The sequence below is a fragment of the Clarias gariepinus genome, chromosome 6 (genome assembly GCF_024256425.1).
Source record: "Clarias gariepinus isolate MV-2021 ecotype Netherlands chromosome 6, CGAR_prim_01v2, whole genome shotgun sequence".
In the NCBI taxonomy this organism is placed as follows: Eukaryota; Metazoa; Chordata; class Actinopteri; order Siluriformes; family Clariidae; genus Clarias; species Clarias gariepinus.
Window position 1 is genome coordinate 25,666,670 of NC_071105.1, and position 21,389 is coordinate 25,688,058.

The 21,389-nt window shown below is 37.3% G+C and overlaps 1 protein-coding gene across 3 annotated transcripts; it reads right to left on the reverse strand.

The window, feature by feature from the left end:
• Positions 1-497: 497 nt before the first annotated feature.
• Positions 498-20,385, reverse strand: LOC128526460 (RNA-binding protein 5). Of its 3 annotated transcripts, XR_008360801.1 has the most exons (23): positions 20,348-20,366; positions 16,859-16,959; positions 12,733-14,227; positions 12,422-12,511; positions 12,246-12,315; positions 11,077-11,150; positions 7,950-8,021; positions 7,538-7,823; positions 6,132-6,289; positions 5,942-6,042; positions 5,774-5,837; positions 5,551-5,685; positions 5,355-5,463; positions 4,500-4,597; positions 3,617-3,883; positions 3,294-3,440; positions 3,090-3,155; positions 2,704-2,958; positions 2,516-2,590; positions 2,226-2,302; positions 1,226-1,265; positions 1,019-1,070; positions 837-918 (listed from the first exon to the last, which is right to left on the reverse strand). XR_008360801.1 is itself a non-coding variant. In XM_053498317.1 (22 exons), exons 2-22 carry the CDS (start codon positions 16,903-16,905, stop codon positions 826-828), a joined length of 3,831 nt encoding a protein of 1,276 aa, XP_053354292.1. In that variant the 5' UTR covers positions 16,906-16,959; positions 20,348-20,385; the 3' UTR covers positions 498-825. The 3 variants fall into 3 exon arrangements, 2 of the variants coding, with proteins under 2 accessions (XP_053354292.1, XP_053354293.1); XM_053498317.1 differs by lacking the exon at positions 1,226-1,265 and having other exon boundaries at positions 498-918; positions 20,348-20,385; XM_053498318.1 differs by lacking the exon at positions 1,226-1,265 and having other exon boundaries at positions 498-918; positions 5,551-5,682.
• Between the last annotated feature and the right edge of the window lie 1,004 nt (positions 20,386-21,389).

The window sequence follows — 21,389 nt, forward strand, 5'->3', positions numbered from 1 at the left end:
GATTGAATTTAGGCATTTGCTGTAATTTATACTTTTAAATAACTCCTTGCTTATGGAGCCAGACTTTTTGGCTAACAAGTACTTTGGTCTCCTGGGACACAAACGTTTATAATGGACAAAAATCGAAAAATAAAAAAATAAATACATTAGAAAAAAATATCCATTCTCTTTATTCAGCTTATATCAAATCAAAATGACTTCACACATATAAAATTCATATTTTCCAGGATAGTAGACATCCAATTTGTGAGACTTATTTTTGCAAATAATCACAAGCTATTTAGAAAGCTGGGATGTTCAAAGCCATCTTGCATTACAGACCACTATGCTCTCACTGCTGTCCCACTCTTAGAAAGAAGGCAAGATGTACTGATAGCCTGCCTGTCAGGGATTAGGGAAGGTTAGACAGGAGAATCTTCTCAAATGTTCAGCTCAGTGATGTCTGAATTACAAATACAAATTTAAAATCTCTGTAGTGACAAACTAAAAGGACTTAATGCGGATGAGGGCAGTCAGTTTATTGACTCACAGAATACTGATAACTACAATTACAATAGTTTTACAGGAGTTGTAAATGCACAACTCATTAATCATTAAAAAACACGATACAAAGGAAGGAAAATAAAATAGTTTTAAAGCCCTGAAGACGGGCTACAAAAACAATAAAAATAAAAATTAAAGCAGAACTGTGGACTGAGAAAATATATATATATATTACAGGCATGATAACACAAAACAGAGATTCACTAGGAATTGTGTTAGCTCACAGAAAAAGCCTAATGTGAGCTGCTGGCATAAACTGTGTGCATTAAGTTATTTCTCTCATCATTCCAGCTCCTTAAAACGTGCAAACATAGCCTTCCGAACAGCCTGCTTATAGGTGGCGTAGTTCCAGGTACCCGCTTCTTTTTTGTTTCGCTGTTAAGAGAAAGTGAAGGAGAGAATCCAAAGTTACTAAAAGTGAGAGGGGAAAAAAGCCACATGCATTTTTTGGTATTTAACTGAGTGTTAGTCACACCTCTGTGGTCTCCAGACCTAACCCTGGTCTCTCATTGCCTTTGTGTGTGTCCCTGCAAAAACACAATGATTAGGACAAACATTAGCCAGTCTATGAAATACGAATGTAAAACAGCACTTCTTTTGGAATTTGTTTACTGCTTTAAATATTTATATTTAAACCAAATTTCTTTTGCTATCAAAAGTAAAGAAATAGCAATTAGCATACCATAACTTAATTAAATCCTTGAACCAGATGACCTGTGGACCTGTGAAAAAGGATTTCTATCTTATATTTAATAAGACAACATATTTCCCCAAGATCAGGGAAATGTATAAAGTTGAGAGCAATAGCAGTAAAACCTTTAATCAGATATACTTACTTTATTTACACAAAAAACTTTGCTGGAAAAGCTATCACAAGCTAAAATGCATAACTGCTGCTAGTCTAAATGCCACAGAGATTAGCTGTCCTGTGTTTACCATGTAGTGTGCATGGAGTGGTATCTCTATGAATAAAAGAATATGTCTCAGCTGGTTTGAAAAAAAAAGCTGAGACATACAGTAAGAAATATGGTTATAGTATGCAAGGTGTTCACCAAGATGGTTCTTAGGATGGCCTGCTGAAGCAAGCCACTGAGGATACAAAAACTGCATGGTTTACACTGGGCTTGGTGGAAAAGGCAGGTCCCAGTCAAACAAAAATATAGACCAGGCAAACAAATGGAAACAGATGACAGTGTATCTGAATCTAATGTACAATAGAATTTTTGTTTAAAGAAATATTACAAAGATCTGAAGAAAAAAGGGGAGTTATGGAGAGGATGAAGCAAAATATAAGAAAAAGCAGAAAAACACATACTTTTCCCAAGTCCAAATGCTTTCATCTAGCTATGAGTCTTTTTTTGCGCGCATGTGTGTTTTGTGGATTTTTTTGGATGATGTTATGATCTGATATTTTGTTTGGACCACTGAAGATTTTTTGTTTTATTTAGTTGGATCTTCTCATGTGAAGATTTCTGGAAAGCTTTCTTGTTAAACAAACAAACAAAAAAAAAAAGGAACAGTGCACCTCCTGTTTCTGTATTAGTTTAGACCATTATTCATTCCATACTAAATATTACAACCCCCCCCAACTAAATGAGTTTGGTGAAGGACTGGTGTGCCATACAGTTGACTGCTACAAAGAATGACAAAGTTTATTAAATGCGCGAGTTGATTAAGCGTACCTCGAACTGCCCGGCCATGTGTTTTGCTGTTTCCGTTTCTTTGCTTCAGGTGGACTGTGACTCTCTTTCATGTTCATCTACAGTACAGGGTACAGAGTCAGGTGGCAGAGCCATAATACAGCATGGATAAATTATTACAAGTGTAAAAGGTATAACATCATAATAGTGTCCTCCAATGCAAGTAAAAGCTAAATGCTAATTTACATATTTGGTGTGTCTGGTGTCACACAAAATGATATGCAAGATATGCAAGACCTTTGTCATCTCCAAACAGAGACAAAAAATCTTACTTCTTTTTCCTGGTTTTCCAAAGCTTCAAGTTCCCTTTTCGACTTTTTGATCTTCAAGTGAATCTCCATATTTTGCTGGCAGGGAAAGAAAAAAGAAAAAAAAAAGATCAAAGGAAAGTAAGCTCATACTCTGTTCCTTTAATCCTATTGAGTGCTGCACGTACACTAGTTTGTGCGAGTACAAGTACCTTGTGCAGGTCTGAGAGTTGTTGATGCCGAATCAGTGCATCTTTACTGGGGAACTGTCTCCTGCACAGCAGACAGGCCATTTTCTTCCAGTCTGTCAGTTTGTCTTCTTTCTCCTGGGGCTCTGGTTGGCTCTTAACAGCAGGGGCGGTTGGGGCAGGTACAGGTGCTTCATGTTTCTCATGTTTTTCTTCTTCCTCTTCATCACTTCCTGCCCCATAGTCAGCCGCTAACATGCCCAGAGAACCCATGGGCTTCTACAAATATAGAACAGGTGTCACCTTCTTTCAAATGCAATTTGTTCACCAAGAATAATAAAAAAGTTATGCTGCTAAAACATGAACTTTTTGCCAGTGGTGTCAAAGTTGGGCTGTGTGCTAAAGCTCACCTTGGATCCCTTCTCTTCTTTCCTTGGTGGAGCAAGAGGCTTTTTAAACAAGTCATCTCCTCCAGTCTATAAAAAAAAAAAAAAGAATGGGATAATGGGAAAATTATTAAATTACTTCCTACCAAGGCACAGATGGATATCTCAGGTGGACAAGGCACAAATAAATCTCAGAGAATACTGATTTCTGTAAAAACCCAGACTGACCTTCCTCTCAAATACAGCGAAGGCTGCATCAGCAGCTTTGGAAGCCTTCTTATCCTCTGCTCCACTCTTGAGGACAGGAGATGGAGCCCGCACACAGTCCTTCTGCCGATTCTGGATCTTGGCCCAACGCTCCATGTCTTTCATAATCTGAAGACATTAAAAATTAAACTATAGCCTAGTGTAAAATACTGTAGGCATAGAAAGTATGGTACCAACCCTGAAATATATATCCCAATATGTATCTATTTATCCTTCTATCTATCTATAAAGTTTAATAGCAGCTCAGTAAATATTTACATGGTGTACAAGTAGCAAAAGCCCACCTTAAATGCTGCAAGGCTCCTGGGTTTTTCCTCTTTCTCCTTTTCTTTCTTCTCAGAGCGTGAAGTCGCCTCCTCATCCTCCCTCTGCTCTGGCGCTCCATCTGAAGGCGTTTTCAGTTCCTCAGCTGCTGCACTCTCAGCACCAGCCTCCAAAGGAGCAATCGGTTTCTGAACATCTATACCTGAACCTTCGCCCTCCACTGGTATATAGATCTTTGATGTACTGTCCCAGTACAAGTACTGCTGTGTCTGAGCGTTGTAGAAATACTATACACAAAGCAAAATGAAGTAGAACTTCAGCACACTGTATAGAATAAAAGTTCACAATAAATTATATGATGCAAATTAAATTAGAGAAATGAGAACAAATGTTTTACTGTGACAGGCTGAAAGGGGCCTAAAGGGCTTTTTCTGTGAGCAAAGTTTGTTGTGTATGTAACAACCTCAGCAGCAACCCTTATTTTCCCTCTCGTCTGTTCCAACAATTCAGCATGCAACATCACCAGTATACTAATCATGATACTATACTATGCTTGAACGATTCATAGGTCACTACATGGCTTAAAAAATCCTTCAAAACTGGTCAGATACTGTGACTAGACGTAAAACAAGAGCCAAAAACTTGTCAAAAATGAGTCCAAAAGATCTTATAGGAAGTCTGGAGACCTATTCAAGACTGAATAAACAAATAAAAGAAAGTTTGGCTCTTTGCAAGCAAATTATAAAAAAGTTTAAGGTGGCCCAAGTCCAAATTTTGATTCAAATGTGACATTTAAACACCCAGCTATAACATTATATTCACCTACATGAGATTAGATTCTGGCATTGTACATGGCTTATGTTCTTCACCCAATGTGATCAAACATAAGATTTCTAGACATACCCTTGAGTTAGGGTCATAGTACAGGGTGGTCTGGGGGTCATAGTAGAAGCCAGACGTAGCATCGTACAGGAAGGCAGACAAATCTGGGTTGTCTGAACCTGAAAAAAGGATGAGATTATTAAGATTCAAGCCTGGAAAAACTACAGAAATGAAAACAACAGAAAACAGAAAAACACAAGCTTATCAAACAGTAAAAGTTTCACTTTGTTTATTCTTAAATATGCTTCCATTAAAAAAAATAAACACAATAAAAAGACTGTTTAATTTTTTTTTGCATGGCAGTAAAACAAAAGTGTCATAAAATATATTACATGTGAAAACTATAAGACTTAAATGATAGTGGTGGTAAGTAAAGATACTCTGGTGCAATTTAATTTCATGGGATTCAAGCTGGGGCAGGAATGCTTATTTTTGATACCTGAAAAGGTGGCCGGGTTATGTAATAAACCGTTTAATGATTAAGACTAGATACAATAATTTTATCATTGCACAGGAGACCACATTTCCCGTGGAGATTTTTCTTTCCCTACCAAATTATACATAATTCTTCTGTAAAGGGATTTTTTTTATGATGCAGCTTCACTAGGTGTGATTTACACTTAAAATTTGTTTCCAACCACATTTCATTAAAAAAAATTAACCATTAAGCATTATATTTTAAATTTTTTAATAATGTACTGGACAGTTCTTAATTTTATTTCAATAATTTCATTTTGCTTTAGATGTTTTCTTTGCTCAAAACTTTTATTGATCTTTAGAATCAATAATCATTTTCATGACTGCATTATTACTGGTAAAAGTTCATATATAAGTTTATATATATATAAGTTCCAGTTAAACTAAATGACATCTTACCATAGCTATAGTCCTCAGAGCCACCAGCAGAGCCAATGTGAGAAGTGTCAGTTACAGTTGCAGTCTGTTGCTGTACAGCTTTGGCTGGAAGCTCTGCAAACATCGCCCCCTGTACAATGACAGACAACAAGTTGCTATAAAACACTTAACATATGATACAAATTAAGTCATTTGTAGGTGTGTATCAGAAACTCACTTGGTTTAAGCTTGAACTGTGTAATGAGGTGTGAGCCTGGGAGGAATCTGTATGCATGGGACCAGCAGGCACACCAATGCCTTGTGTGGCAGTTGGGATGGCAGCAGGGGACTGATGGAAGTACTGCTGTTGCTGCTGTTAAAACAAATTGTCATGCATTTACTGCATATTCCACAAAACCAGCATATAGGAGACATATGATACCAGGAAATAAATTAGCAACCTCTGTAACATCAGGTGGGTAACCCAGGAGAGATGCATTTGACTTATCAGAGTCTCGCCGGTAACTAAAGGGAAAAAATAAAACAAAACAGATCAAACTCAGACAATTACAACAGACAGAATTGTAGTAAATTTAAATATCTGGTTATGTTTTAACTGTAAAACTTACTTCTGGTTCTTTAGAGGTTTTGCTACCTCTGCATACACCCTAACTCCATCAATCATAATTGGCCGAGGTTTTGTGAGCAGGTCTACCAACCGCGTCACATGCTGAAGGATGTCAAAAAAAAGGAGCAAGTTAAGATCATTACAAAGATTTTGTTAAAAAACTGAGTCTTAAAGCATCTTCATAATTTTACCTCATGCGAGTCCATATCAACAAAGCAAAAGCATTTGGATCCAGGCGTCTTTCCTTTAACAAGTCGGACGTTACGTTCTTCGAGGTAAGCAAACGGATCCAGTGACCGCAAGATTGTCTCCACTGAAGTGGTGGGCAGTATGTTCTTAATGATCATTGCTGAAGATAAAGGATGTGAAAAGGAAATGAAGACAACGATGATGTTTAGAAGACTGGATCATGACTGTTTTTTATAATGCTTTTTTACAAGTTTTATTTCCATTTTATGCTATTTGGGATTCAACCCCAAAACAGTTAGCGAGCTATTAACTAAAAAGCTTGAAATATCATTATAACTTAACACTACTTGTAAATAACTTTATTAAGCATGAAGCACAGCATTAGACATGCATAGCATCGTCTCAACAGAACAAAAGCAATACCGAGCAAACGCCGCCAAATCCAGGAGGAATCACATATATATATATATGTATACTGTCTGAGAATTACATTATGATGATAAACAAAACTCCTGCAAATAAAAATAATTTTATCCCTTTATTAATTTTCACACAATTGCTTTTCTTCTGAATAAGTTACAAAGTCCACCACAACATAATGCAAATGAGAACAATAAGCAGAACAGAAACTATCAGTTGCAAGGTTTCTTTTCTATGTAACAAAGCATCAGGTAATCCAGTAAGTCATCAGATAATCATCGGGTAAATTTTTTTTTTATCTCTGAAATACACATTGAACGTATTTATCCACAACAATACATAATAGCCCAATGTCAATTACCAGTATTTCTGTTGTCTGCTGTTGTGACTGATGTCAAGTCACATGTCTGCAAAAGGTTGATATATTCAACATGAAGACCGGAATATCCCAGTACTAATTAAACAGCAGTCTCTACATGAAATTACCAGCACACGCATTCCCTTACGAAACGAAAATTTCCACCTGTGTAGTAAAAGTCTATGGACAATGGCTAATATGACTTTGGTTTTCCCTCTTCAGAAATTCTGATACCAGTACATTTACCGTAGTCTTTATTAACTAGCTAACTAGTGGGGCATATGTTATTATGTTATATTAGATACCACTTCTAGCCCAGTCGATGAAGTTTCCAGTAATCATGGGACAGGACAAGCACAAAGGAGTTTATAGTTAATTATTTAATCAGTTGTCCACATGTGGCTGAAGGCAACAATGAATGCCTAACACATACTTTCTATACAAAACTGGGTATTTGCTAAACCACAAGACTGGTAGAAAAAAAAGAACTGTATTTATATGTTTGATTTCTTCCTATAATTTATAATCCATTTGCAGGAAAAATGTATCTAACCAGAGAACATAACAGTACCACTAAACTTTTACATTCCTAAGATATACTAAGAAGCATAGAGTAAAGTGTGCACTCACTTCTGCTTTCCCTAAAAATTGGATCAGTGAACTGCTGGTTGGCCCGAGGGCCTTTTTGGTGGGCCCAATCCTCAGCCCGCTTCTCCGTCTCCTGCTGCTGTAGCTGCTTGTCGAACTGCTGCTGCCAGGCTTCAGGTGTCAAGGTGGAACTCCTCTGCCACCCACCCTGAGAAAGGGAATCATTCGGAGTCTTGGCACCACATTCCTCCTTCACTTTTGTAGGGGTGGGTAATGGCAGGAGCCCATCTTGGGTAGACGGGATAGCTTTATGGGGTTGGTCTTCATTCTGTAGCCAAAGAAAACAGCACATGATCTTAAACTACCAAACTGATTTGTAATTTAAGGTGAATTTTCTACAGACTCATGAGGCCATGTTTCTATTAGTCAAGTACACAATAAAGAGAAAGCTTACCGGTTCTTTTGCATTTCTGTCAGTTTGAATGTACTTTAGTAAGGCAGTTTTACTACCAACTCTAACAGAACCCTGAAAGAAACAAAAACAATGAGTGACCATCTTTGATTATTTAACTGATAATGCTCTACAAATGCAATTGGATCAAGTTTGTTCCAGGAGGCATCAAGTGAAACTTTTTAGAAGCAACTGATATAGACGTATGTAATGCAGACAAAAGTAAATCAGGTGAACTCAGCTTTAATACTGTGGCACTTCCAATATTTCTAATGTGTGAAAAAACTTTGCACAATGATAAAACTAATGACCAATACTCAAGAACAAAAAATATTCTTCTAAATCAGTAATTACCTCATCTTTTAAGAATTTAAATTCAGTGAAAAATCATTCACATCTGTCTAAAACGGATAGCGTAGCGTAGCAAATAAAATAGTTTCGCAATCACTTTTTTAAAAAAAACATTTAACCTTCTTATTTAGAATTAACTTTTAAGTGTTTCCCCAAAAAGGATCAATGAAAAAATGAACAACTTAGAACACTCCATCAATTTGCTTTATGTAAAGGTTACAGTATCAGATAATTTATAGAACATTTTATTGTAAAATTTTAGGATAATGGCAGTTGAACCCTTTATATCTGGGACAGTTAGAATAAAATACTAAAATCACAAAAAAAAAAAAAGCCATTGCTGAGCAACTAATCATGGCACTTAATGGTGCCCTTTGACCAGACCCCAACTTACGTCCAAAATTGAGATGCGCAAAATGTTTCAAATTATTGTATATTCATTTATAACTGTCTCAAAAAATTCTATTAATGTTTACCATGTTTTTTTTCTGTACCTCAGTTCGTCATCTTATTTCTAATCTACATTCATTTATGCATTATCTATGTACAAATTAGTGCATGGCTCTTGTTTGCTGCATGTACAGTACAGCTGCAAGGCCATAGTTTGCACCTAAGTCCAAGTTATTGTGTGTGTGGAGTTATTGCTTTCTCCTGCAAAAGTTTCTGACCACTTTTCTAGATTCGTTCCCAATTTCCAAAACAAGCTTCCTGGTCTGCTGGATTCATTCCATCTATTCCATCTCACACAAAGTGTTTTCCAGGATAGGCTCTAGCTCTACCATGACAAGGTTACACTCGTTACTCCAGATGATGAAAGGATGATTAATTTCTTACTGAATGTGGGATTCCACAGCCTTCTGTTCCCAAAAACATATTACATACCCTTTATAAATCTACCAAGCGTCCAGAAATCTTGTGTACAAGATTTGTACAAACGTGTAAAAATTTTAAATTATGCTTGATTATGTGCATGCTCAGCTAAAGAAAAACTGTGCATGGGTGTTTCATGTGGACACATTTTCTAAACACATTAAATCTACATGCTAAACAACTATGAGACAGATAATGAGAGGAGATTCTGATTCTGGCGGTATCCATGGCACAGTCCCATTTTGAAAGGGAATTCAAAAAACATGCTTATAGTAACTTAAAAAAGAAGCTTCAAACTATTTTTTTTGTCTGATTTAGAAGCTGCTTTACAACACAACTCATTCACAAAATCAAAGCAGAATGTTGAAAACGATCAATGCATCTTGACAGCAACCTTTTTTTTTTTTTTTTTTAAGGAATACAGACGGATACGATGTACTCCCAAGCGACAGATACTGCCCATTCATCAACTATACAATTTGCTCAACAAGGCAGCTTAAACAAAGCTGCTGGAATGGAAATTGAAAACAGAAGGCAGGACCGTACAGGATGCAGTCAACATTGGACATCCTTAGTGTTCCTTTCATCCACCTCACACAAACTTTGGCTTTCGCTCCAGCATTTGCCTTAAACTAACCTGTCTGCAGGTGTGGTAACTGAAAAATTGCAAGATTAATTTCAATGGTAGATGATTGTCCACAGACATCAGATCAGTAGAGAACAAATAAAAAAGGGTCTATGACCCAAATGCTTAACATAAAATTATCCAAATTGACAATATTTAAATTATATTACCAGTAAAATTCATCAAAGCAAGCATCAACAAAAATGACACCAACAACCAGAAACCAATCACTGAACCATCAATTTTTACCAACATGTATTGCCACTTGGACATCCTCCAAAGTAAACAATGCAAAAGGTCAGCATCTCAAACAAGTCAAGGCGATTCAGAAAGAACCTTGACTTGGAAAATAAGATGTTTAAAATTTCAACCATGTGAAGCTTTGCAGACTGAAAATCAAACATGAACTCAAATGTGGTAAGCAAGAATGGAGAAAAATCCACATGATAAAAGGTCAGGAACTAGGAATTCTCAGCTGAAAACAAGAAAAACAGGCCAACGTGATGAAGGCAAAGGCCAAGAAGGAATTGGTAAGCCAAGTGCGAAAATAACAACTTGCGGGTCGTAAAGTTTAAAGTGGCGTAATTGTTCTGTAAACCTTCAGTGAGTTGATTTTTGAAGTGCTGGAACAAGAGGAGATGAAAAATCATTACAAAGCTGTGTGGATGTGTGAAAAACGACTGATGCCTTGGCACCATGAAGAAATTGAAGCAGTGCACCGTTGCAAGCATGAACCTGTTGTCCCATCAGATGTAAAAGCCATCAAGAATAAAAGTGACTTAACACTAATTTCTAAGGAGAAGGTAAGAATGTACACCGTAATCCACGTAATTCCATTATTAGGCATCATTTGGTGTCGTCAACAAAAAGATACAATCAAAAAATGAGTAACAAAGTTTTATATTACCACCAAAAAGTAAAGTTAAATACTCTTAAAAATATTATTTATAATGGAAAATTCATAATAACTAATTTGTGTTGTCATATTTATTTGCCTTATAAAAATTACAAACTTATATAAGAGTAAACCGCTTATATAAGAGTAAACCGCTTATGTTTAGTCCTTGCATCATGCCAAGCAACTCGATTAGAGTTTATTAAGCTTTAATTTAGACTGCTTATGCTTTTATATGTGTGATAACTTATTGAGAGGATGAAGATGCTTTGAGTATTCCCATGTGCCCCTCCCCTGTGCTGACCACCCATTCCACCCTCGGCCCTGCCCCAGCCCAAGCCTTCTTTGATTGAAGACACAGCTGCTGTAGAGGGACAAGAATGGGCCACCTGGTTGGACTCCATGAAGTGGACAGCATCCTCGATGTTTAAAAACTCCACATAGGCCGTATCGGAGCTGTAACCTGGGGACAGCATTTGAAATACAAATGGGTCTGTGTTAGTTAATTCCAGTAAATAGATAGAACATAAAAAATCACCGTGAATAATAGCGACCTATTCTCACAATCATTTAGTTTAGTGGTCTTAGTGGTGACCATGAGAATTGCACAAAACCTTTAGCTTTCAGTGAATAAAGAGCAATAAAAGAACTTTTTAGTCAAGTCAGCTTGCAACAGTGTAAGTTCAGTGCTTTGTGTTTGATGTTGCTTGAAATGGTGTAATGCATGATTGATTCATTATGCTACAACTTGCAGAAATCCGCACCGTGATGAAGGTCAGATATCCGATTTCAAATTTGCATGGTTGTGTAAATGTATAAAACCCTATACGAGGTCTGCTGTTTAAAAACACAAAACTGACCAAACCATCATCGCAATGTGTCGTAGAAGGTTTATTTGTGTGCGGCATTCCTCAAAGCTCCAAAGTTACTCGTTAGACATTTTAAGCAAACTTAAGGCAAACAAGATACAGCAAGGAAACAGGACAGATTTGTCCTATACAGATTTAGTTATATAGATTTATACCATTACAAATATTTGACTTACAAAGAGCCAATAATAAAAAACAATAATTTAAGCATTCACATATTGTAAACTTATGTGTACAGCTTTTTAAAATTGTCAACCCTTTATCACTGTGTATTTTTTTTTTTTTAAGAAAAAAATGCCTAATTTAATATTCACACAGCTTAGAGCTCAACCAAAGAGAGGGCAAATCTCACAAGCTCACATCTTAATTAGAAGTAAGGGGTGTAACTTGTGTGTGATCACCAGTTCCTAGTAGTGTACTGGAATGCTGCTAAACCCACAAACCATTTTAAGATGGAAGTGCTTAAAGAGAATTGCACAAGCTCCAGCACAAGATGGAAAAGGATGAGGGACAGGAAACCAATTGTTTTAACAAGAAAAATGGGGAACATGGTAGTATATGCGAAAATCTATGGGGTCTAGCGGGTGATAAACGGTTACAAGAACACCGTGATGAGCGCAAGATTCGAGGAGCGAAAAAAAGCGAAGTGTTGCGAATGCTGTAGAAGAGTTTAAACTGCGAAACCTCACCTGGAACAACATCTCTTATTTTCATGCCTTGCATTGGCACTCCGTCCCGAACTGCAAAGGCATCCAGTATCTGTAAAAGGACATTTGTTTTTAAACCGAAACCCATGGTGACAAAAAAAAATTTATAATAATAAATAACAAATAATAATAATAAACAAATGTATTTCACATGCTACCTGTTGCATTGTAGCAGTTTTAGGAATTCCAGAAATGGCAATGGTATTTGAGATCTTATCCTTAACACTGGCATTCCTGTAATCCTGATCCTGTGCAAAATGTAAAAGTTAATCTAAACTTTGGACTTCATACTGTCAAAGGGCAAATGCAGACCCTGCAAAAATTACTGAAAAGTTATACAATCTTATCTAAGATACTTAAAATCATTAGCAGACTTGCAAAATCAACAGTCTAAATATGATTTTTTAAAGTTTACCTGTAATTAATGCCATTTTTCACACAATATACGGGAAAAGGGAAAGACACTGACCTGAGAACCAGAGGCATTTGATCTCTCAGGTGGAGCTAATTTGGGTGCTTTCATGCTCTTTTCAGGTTCTGGACGATCCTCAAGGACATAGTCATATTTCTGTGCAGAACTAGTCCTGTAATCAATGTCTCCGTAGTCCTGGTCCCGTCTTCCTTCTCTGTTACTCTGTGGATCTCTCGGCCCTGGCATAAGATTACCCTTCTTTTGACTTTCATCAAGAGGAATATCCTTTCCCTTAAAGTTTCCTTGATCAACTGAGAAATGACTCTCCTTGACTGGAAGGCTCTTTTCTGGAAAGAACTGATGCCTTCCCCCTGATGGTACTGAGCTGTCAGGCTTTTCATCCCTTGACCAGCGTTGCCATTCTTTGTCTTTGCTTGGGATACTTAGACTGGGATTGAGTGGCAAAAGTGGTAGTTTCTGAGCGACTGAGTGAGATGGATCTCTGCCTGGGACATCAGTTTGAACATTGTCCCAGTTTTGGACAGGAGGACCCTCTCGTTCTGACCGAGGCAACTCCAAAGTTCCACGATCCTTAGCTAGAATCTCTCGATCTTTGAATTGGGACGGTTCTCCTAAGTCACCTTCCTTTCCATGTCCAGGTGGAAATCGCTTCTTTGGCTCTCTGGGTAAAGCTGGACCTCTATTCATTCGCCTGCACCACTCCTCAGAGAGAGATTTATCCTGTCCTCTAAACCCAACCCTGTTATCAGATTGTTCAGGATATTCTCTGTCCCTAAGAGTTGGTTCGCCTACTTTAAGCATGTCTTTCTCGGAACCTGGCCGATCTAGAGGCAAATCTGGTCTCCCCCTGAGATTCATGCCATCATTACCACGAACCATCTGAGGAGAGCGATCCCTAAAATCACCTGACGGGCCCATTCGATTCCTAAAATCCATATCGGATTCAAACCTTCCTCTGGCATTCAAAGGAGGGACACAACCTCTTCTATCCAAGTCCACTGGCCTTTCACGTGGAGGCATATCCATACTAAATCCATCAATGTCATTCATGCTCATCTGTGACCGCTCCCTCTCTCTTGCATGGTCATTTCGGTCCATAGATTCCATAGCAAACCTTCTCCTAATATCCATGGGTGACATGTTGAAACCAGGCATGTCCATTCGAAATCTGTCTCTCTCCCTCATGTCCATGAATTGATCTTCAGGCATGTTTCTCATGTTCCTCATTTGCATGTCCCTGCCACCCATATCCAAAGGTGGACGACCCTGACCCATATAACCAGGTGCATTTTGCTCCATCTCTAAACGCCTTCTAAATTCTAGTTCATTTTCAGGCATGAAGAAGTCTCGAGGAGAGTCTCTTCCTCTGTCAAGAAGCCCCATGTTTCGTCCTGCCATATCTGGTGGATAGTCACATCTTCTCATGTCCATGGGTGGTCGATCCTGATGCCCCATATTCATTCCTTCTCGCCCCCTGAACCCGGGCATTGGTCCATTTCTTCCTTCAAACATCTCCCCACGTTGATCCCCACTGAAATGATACCATGTGTGTTACTACCATTTTATCAAACTTTAAAATGAACAGACAAATAAAACAGACTATGTGCACAAATATGCAATGTAATGCATGAAGAGAAAGACAGATGCAACCTACTTAAATTACAAGTTAGGGATTCTGTTGGCATTACATTTCAAAAGTTTAAATAAGAATTAATAAAACAAAAGTTGAATCATCCAAATAATGCAAGCTTTTAAGCTGCTGGAAGCAACTCTTGTTCTAACAAGTGAACCAAGCAAGCAATACAGCTACAGGTAGTAGACGTTTTTGATGGATTCCTAATTTATGTTTTGTGTTGCACCTCAAAATGTGATCAAGCATCATGATCAAAGCATCATTACTCAAGAAGAAAAGAAAAGAATGGTCATGAAATGCAATTCTAGCAATTGCCTCATTTCTCGTAATGCGCTGTAATAACATCTTTACAATAAATGTGGTGTAAAACCAAAACATTTGTATGTAACAAAATGTGTAAGTGTAAAATATACAATATCTAGCATTATATTCAATGTATAATCAATGTCTATACACCTTGATGGAGAGTTTCCTCTAGATGATAAAGACTTAAGACGTATCTGTTTCATTAATACTTGGACTAATCCCCTCCAACCCCCCAAAAAAACAAACAAACAAAAAAAACCTTTCCGACCGTGTTTGACTGATGCCACTTAGTGACCTAGTGATCGAGTGAAGGAAACTTGAAAGCACGTTTTGCAAGTCGCTCTGGATATGAGCGTCTGCCAAATGCCTAAATGTAATGTTTCCTGTGATTAAATGACATGCAAATATCAATCGTAGGTCACCCTATTCATAATCCATCATTACAGAGGTAAGGTGTGGCTGAGCCAGCTCTTATTAAAATCTTTGCACTGTGGCATAGTGAATTCAACAAGAGTGCAGTCAGTGTTGCAATTCTAAAGTCACTATCCAATCCCAGCTGGTGTGTCGTGATTTGCACAGTGAACTGGGACTGTTTAGTGTCTAAGGAGAGGTTGAAACTCGTTTACCTACTGAGGCTAGAGTGTACATAATAGTTCAAGCTCCCCAAGTCATTTCCAGCCCAGGGGGGGAACATGAAGGAAATATTACTGGGCTAGACGGAGAGCTGAGAGCTCCCAGTTTCAGAACAAATGAGTTCAGCTAAGCTGCAGCTGTCATCAGGTCAGCCACATTCCCTGAAAGCAGTCAAGCTGGTATCTGGACGTCTTACTATTAAATGAGTAAATTATTTCTGTGTGAAGGCAATACTGGAGAGATTTATATGGATCCCAGTTTGCTGGAGAAAAAAGGAAAATCTTGACAAATATCATGCTTAAATCTAATGATGTTAAAATGCAGCCTTTCTTTTAAAATGCAGTCTGGCACAAAAAAAAGGCACAAATTAATATTTTGCCTTTAGCTTTGATTACGGCATGCCTGCAAAATGGCTTTGTTTAAACAAGCTTCACCATGGAATAGTTTTAACAATCTTGTGATGCCACAACATATATTTCCACCCAGAGTTGGAAAGTAACGCGAGTAACGCGGTTTGCGAATGTTCCGCAAGACAAGCAAAGATTTTAATTAATTTTGACTTAAAAAACGAGCAAGCCTTGGTTTATGAGTACCAAGTACTCGTACCCATATATCACGCATGTCCTTCTTGTTTTGACACTGAGCATCACGTGATCACAACAGAGACAACAGTTTTTCTCTCTTGCGCTGCAGAATTGTGGGTAATCATCTCCCCTGCTGGGTTTTAGCCCTCGGCTCTTACTTGTATAATCAACATCCGCGCACGCATGGACAGTTTTGTGTGTGTAAAACATATTTTATTTTGTGTTTGCAAGCGCATGTACTGTTTCTTAAAACACACATTTGCGCGCGTGTGTAAAGGTTAAAAATCCATTTCCTCCCTTCCTCCCTCTCTGTCGTCAAGTGTGTGTGCACGCGTAATTTGACCCCATGCCGTGTGTGTGTTAAGCACCCCCTCTCTGCTTCACACACACACAAACGCACGCGCACACACACACACACACTTAAGGCGAGAGAGAGTGTGTGTAAGAGAACCGGCTAGAGACGCCTAAGACAGCACTACAGGGAGACATGAAGGACAGCTGATCATCCTCGCAGTGGAAGACCACGTGTAACAACACCTGCACAGGATTGGTACATCCGAATATCACACCTGCGTGACAGGTACAGGATGGCCACAACTACTGCCCGAGTCACACCAGGAACACGCAATCATCCATCAGTGCTCAGACTGTCCGCAATAGGCAGTCCATGAGGAGAAGATGCACTGCAGTACTTCAAGCAGCTGGTGGCCACACCAGATACTGACTGGTACTTTTGATTTTGGGCTTCCCTTCATTCAGGGACACATTGTGAGACATTTTTAATTTATGTCTTAGGGTGTTGACTCTTTTAGTGTTCATACAAATATTTACACATTAAGTTTACTGAAAGTAAAAACAGTTGAAAGTTAGAGGATGTTTTTTTTTTTTCTGAGTATATAATTAATATTACACCTTTAACATGGAATCTTCTAAAGAAATTGTGATGCATGCAAAAATGTCCTTTTTTCCAGTCTATAATGAGTATAGGCATTTTAAATAATCTTACCAAAAGGGCATCCCCCCACGTGGGCCAGATCTTGAACCATTCCACATGATGGTTCAACTTCTCAGCTTGCACCAGCCTCTTCTGTATAAAAAGCTCTTTACCTGCAAACAAGCTTTGTTATTACACGAATCTAAGTATTATGATTAAAGTATAGTCCATGTTTGTTTTTCTTTAAATATATAGGAGATTAATAAAAAGAAAGGGGGAAAAAAGGAGAGGCATCCATAAATTCAACTTACAACAAGGTACAAATGCAAGACAATTATATAATGACAAAAATAATCTGAAATTAATTTTTGGAAGGTCTGATTCTACTTGATCATGCCTCAAACATGTTCACACACACCTTAAACACTCTGCTGTTTCAGTGTGTGTGTTAGTTTTTTTCCCTGATTTTGATTATTCTTATTGATAGTGTAGATCCATACAAACTCCCACATATAAAGGATCTGAACATCATACTACATGACACACTTCATAACTTGTGACTTGCGGGGGTTTCCTTCCAAACTATTTTAAGCTTTTCAAACTTTATGTGCACAGTTGGCGGAGTATGGTGCAGCCCAAACAACAGCACCAATGTGCAACAAGGTGCAATTCAAACAGATTTATCCTTATTTTCTTGCGTCAACAAGGCTACCAAAACTTTTTTTCGTTTGTGACCGACATTTAAGTCCCAGATGCATATGCTGACATCTGAGCAGTATAAAAATACAATAAATCAGTCAAGCAAAGCAATAACTAATGCTCAAAATGGGCAGAAAGCTGCCAGGTATAGGAAGACAATAGCAAAAAGCTGCCAGAAATTCTTCTAGTCTTTAGTGCACTTGACTGTGCATACCAATGTAAAAAAAAATTAAAAAAAAGTTTAATAACTTTAAATAATGCCTATTTTTTTTTATTCTGAACAAAACAGACATTTTAAAAACATTATTCCTGACCTTAAAACACCTTAAAAGAAAAGCAAAAATGTTTTTATTGATTTCAAACACCTACCATCGCCACAAAACACCTTCTTTGGAATGGAAAAAAAACAGTGATGGATTTTAAGTTTCGAAGAAAATGTGCTGCAATTTATATTATACTCCCAGTAAAGATTAATATCTGTCCAGGAATCCTTTAAGGTTTCATTTATTTATTTTATGGACTGGGATAAACTTTTTGCCTTGACAGTTTTATTAATAAGAAAAAAAGTTTACTTCTCCTCTAACTGCACACATAATGAGACAAAGAAGTGAACTTCACTGTTAATACATCACATTGTAAAGAAATACTTAAACTACAGTTTAGTTAACACTTTGCACCAGCTGTGCAAAGAAATGCATAGCATTACAAGCACTTTGCGATAATTACAGTCTTTATAAAATATCCACTTAGAGAGAGAAATTTATTTACAGTGCATGGTCTAGAGCTGTGTGATTGACTCAAACTTGCCATTTATTCAATCTTTTGCTGGTCAATTTAATTAACTGAGTCAATGGGCAAGTTTTTGATTAACTAATTTTTTCCCGTCAACAACAAGTACATCAGCTAGTGTATATACAACTCCTAGCAAAAAGAAAGAGAACTGTAATTAATTGCAACTATTTTTGCAGATCAAGCAGGGAAAAAAATATTTAATTGCTCAATTCTAAGGAAAATATTATGGAAGTATAAAACAAAAACACCACAGTACACAACTAGTACTTTGTTGCAACACCACTGGCTTTTATAACAGCTTGAATTCTCTGAGGCCTGGGTTTAACTATTGACAAACAGTTTTGTTCATCAATCCAGCTTTGACTGGATTGATCATTGGATCAGTATGGCAGGTTAAAGCCTTGTCATGAACCTTTTTAATTTCCACCATAGATTTTCAATTGGATTGAGGTCCGGACTGTTTCCAGGCCATGCCATGAAGAAAATGCCATGAAATCTGCCCAATGCAGATTTGTGATTAATCATTGACTATCACCATCATCCAGTCATCAATCGTCCATGATTGCTTTTCTCTGGGCCCACTGTAACCTTGCTTTTTATTATTATTATTTTATTATTTCTTATTGCTTTAAGTTTTCTATCTGGATACTTTGATGTCTTGGTCTACTAGTACACTTCCCTTTTATAACCTTCCTATTTAATTTGTATTGACTTAACATAGCTGACTGGGAATAACAAACATCTTTTGCACATCCTATAATGATTGACCTTCTTGAAGTTTTATAACGTTCTCCTTTGTTTCAACAAACATCTCTCAACAAACATCTAGCTCACCATGGTGTGTAATCTCCCTTTTTAACTGCAGACCAATTAGCAAATGTAATCTGATGCAGTTGTTTGTTTTAGAACTGCAAAGTAAATGGCAATTAATTATATTTTCCCCAGAATTTATTGATTCCATGTTTTTCCCCCTGCTTGATCTGCAAAAACAGTTACAATCAACTACTGTTAACTTTATTTACTTTTTTAAGAGTTTCGAAAAGACAAAAGCTTGGAATGTTGGTACATTTATAATTTAATTTTATTTATATAGCGCTTTTAACAATGTTCATTGTCGCAAAGCAGCTTTACATTTATAACATTTCAATATTGCAGTTTAAATCAGAATCATAATGGGTTTTTTTTGTTTGTTTTTTTACCCCTAAATAAAATCAAAATCATCCAGCCCTGGTTCACATCCCACCCTGATCAAACACATCCTATTTAGATCAGTAGTTAGATCAAAGGTGTTATATTTTGTCTGAAGCTGAGACGAAACCCTGTTATATCACTTTAATTTTCTGATTAATGACTAGTTATGATGTCTACTGGAATATCTAACGTTAACTGACTACCCATGAAAATTTTATTGAAAAAGTAAAATGAAATTCAAAAAAATATATATCCATTCAACCCTAACACACTGCATAACATCACTTTCCACCTTGATTGCTAACTGGCAAACCTCAGTCTGATGTCGTGCTAATTGCCTTAAAACACTTGACAGCCACCCAAACCATTTAACATTAGATTACACACACTTGCAATCCAACCCTCGAGCAGTATCAGTCTGCTCTGTACCAGTCCGAGCTCCTGCTAGTCAACAATGCGAGAGCTTGGTGAAGGAAAACCATCGTTAAGAAAGAAACATTAGGTTGGCAGCTAAACATCCAGGTTACTATGTACCAGTTTGTGCTCAAACATAAATACAATTCAGCAGAGCTAACACGGTTAGCTATATATATATATATATATAGCAAGATATCGAGGTAATTATTAAGATATTAAAAACAGCTAGCTAGCTAGCTTGCTAGCAAGCAAGCAAGGCATCTTTCCTTGCTTATACAGGAATTAGCTGGCTAGCTGAATGTATTCACCAGCCTAGCTACAATTACAGCCCTAGCGAGACAATTTATCCAAAATCTGATATGATAGTACATCAGCTCCGTATTAAACTCTCAGAGTGTTACTAAATGACATTTTTTATTGTCCTGCTTAAAAAAAAAAGTTTAAACCAGTGATGGAACTAACCTCTGCTGCGGTGATACCGAGGCTGCTCACAGCGCGACCGGAAACAAGCGGCCAAGAACAGCATCGCACTTCCGGGAGAAGAGGAGCCTGGGTACTCATAACTGAATGTCATACGCACATAATTCAGCGATAATGCCAATTCTGCTTTCAATTCGCGACTTTGGGCTTTCAAATTTGGACACCCGATTTAAATTTAGTGTTTTGTTTTGTTTATCATTTTAAAGACCAGAACGTACCTCTGCTGTAGAGGGGAAGTTCATTTAGAGTTACCAGAGTTACCAATTGGTCAGAATTCACCAATTAGCAAAACCTTAGATTAGAGCTGTTATTTTGAAGGCTCCACGTGATTATATACAGTATAACAAAAATACAACATTTGAGCAGCAGGGAGGTGAAGCCACATGATCAGTGGGCAGACTTATTCTGATGCTATGTTTCTGTTTGGAGCTTCCCTCTGGGTAACTTATTTTTCATTTAAACTGTCTCCTAGTAAAGACATATGCAGATTATTTTTATCCCTGCATCATTATTATTCTTGTCCCAAGCCAAGCCAAAAATTAGCTTTATATTGCAAGTTTTCCTTCCCGGATATTTAAATATTTTTGCCTAAGAACACAATTTATAATAAAGAAAAATTTTACATTTTATCTATACAGACATATTTACAGATCACATCAAAACAGGAATGTTGTACTAGTATTGTGATATACGTAGCAGGTCCAAGCCAAGTGACTATTCCATAGATCGATTTGAAAAGGCTCTTTTGATTATTTGAAGCTTGGGCTATTACTTGGAAGGATGTCAGCTTAAATCCCATTGTCACGTTTGGGTATACTGTATGAGTAAATGACCCCTCAATTTTATAATCATATTGTAGTCAGCTTTGGGTTAAAGCATCAGACAAATAAAACAATGTAAAATTCATACATTACGGAGAAATCTGAATTGTTTGAGGTTAAAATTCAGTGTTTTGCTGCATCTAACCAAATCTTTCTCTCTCTTTCAGCTGAAATAACAAAACAGAACTGTATGGATAGCCTAA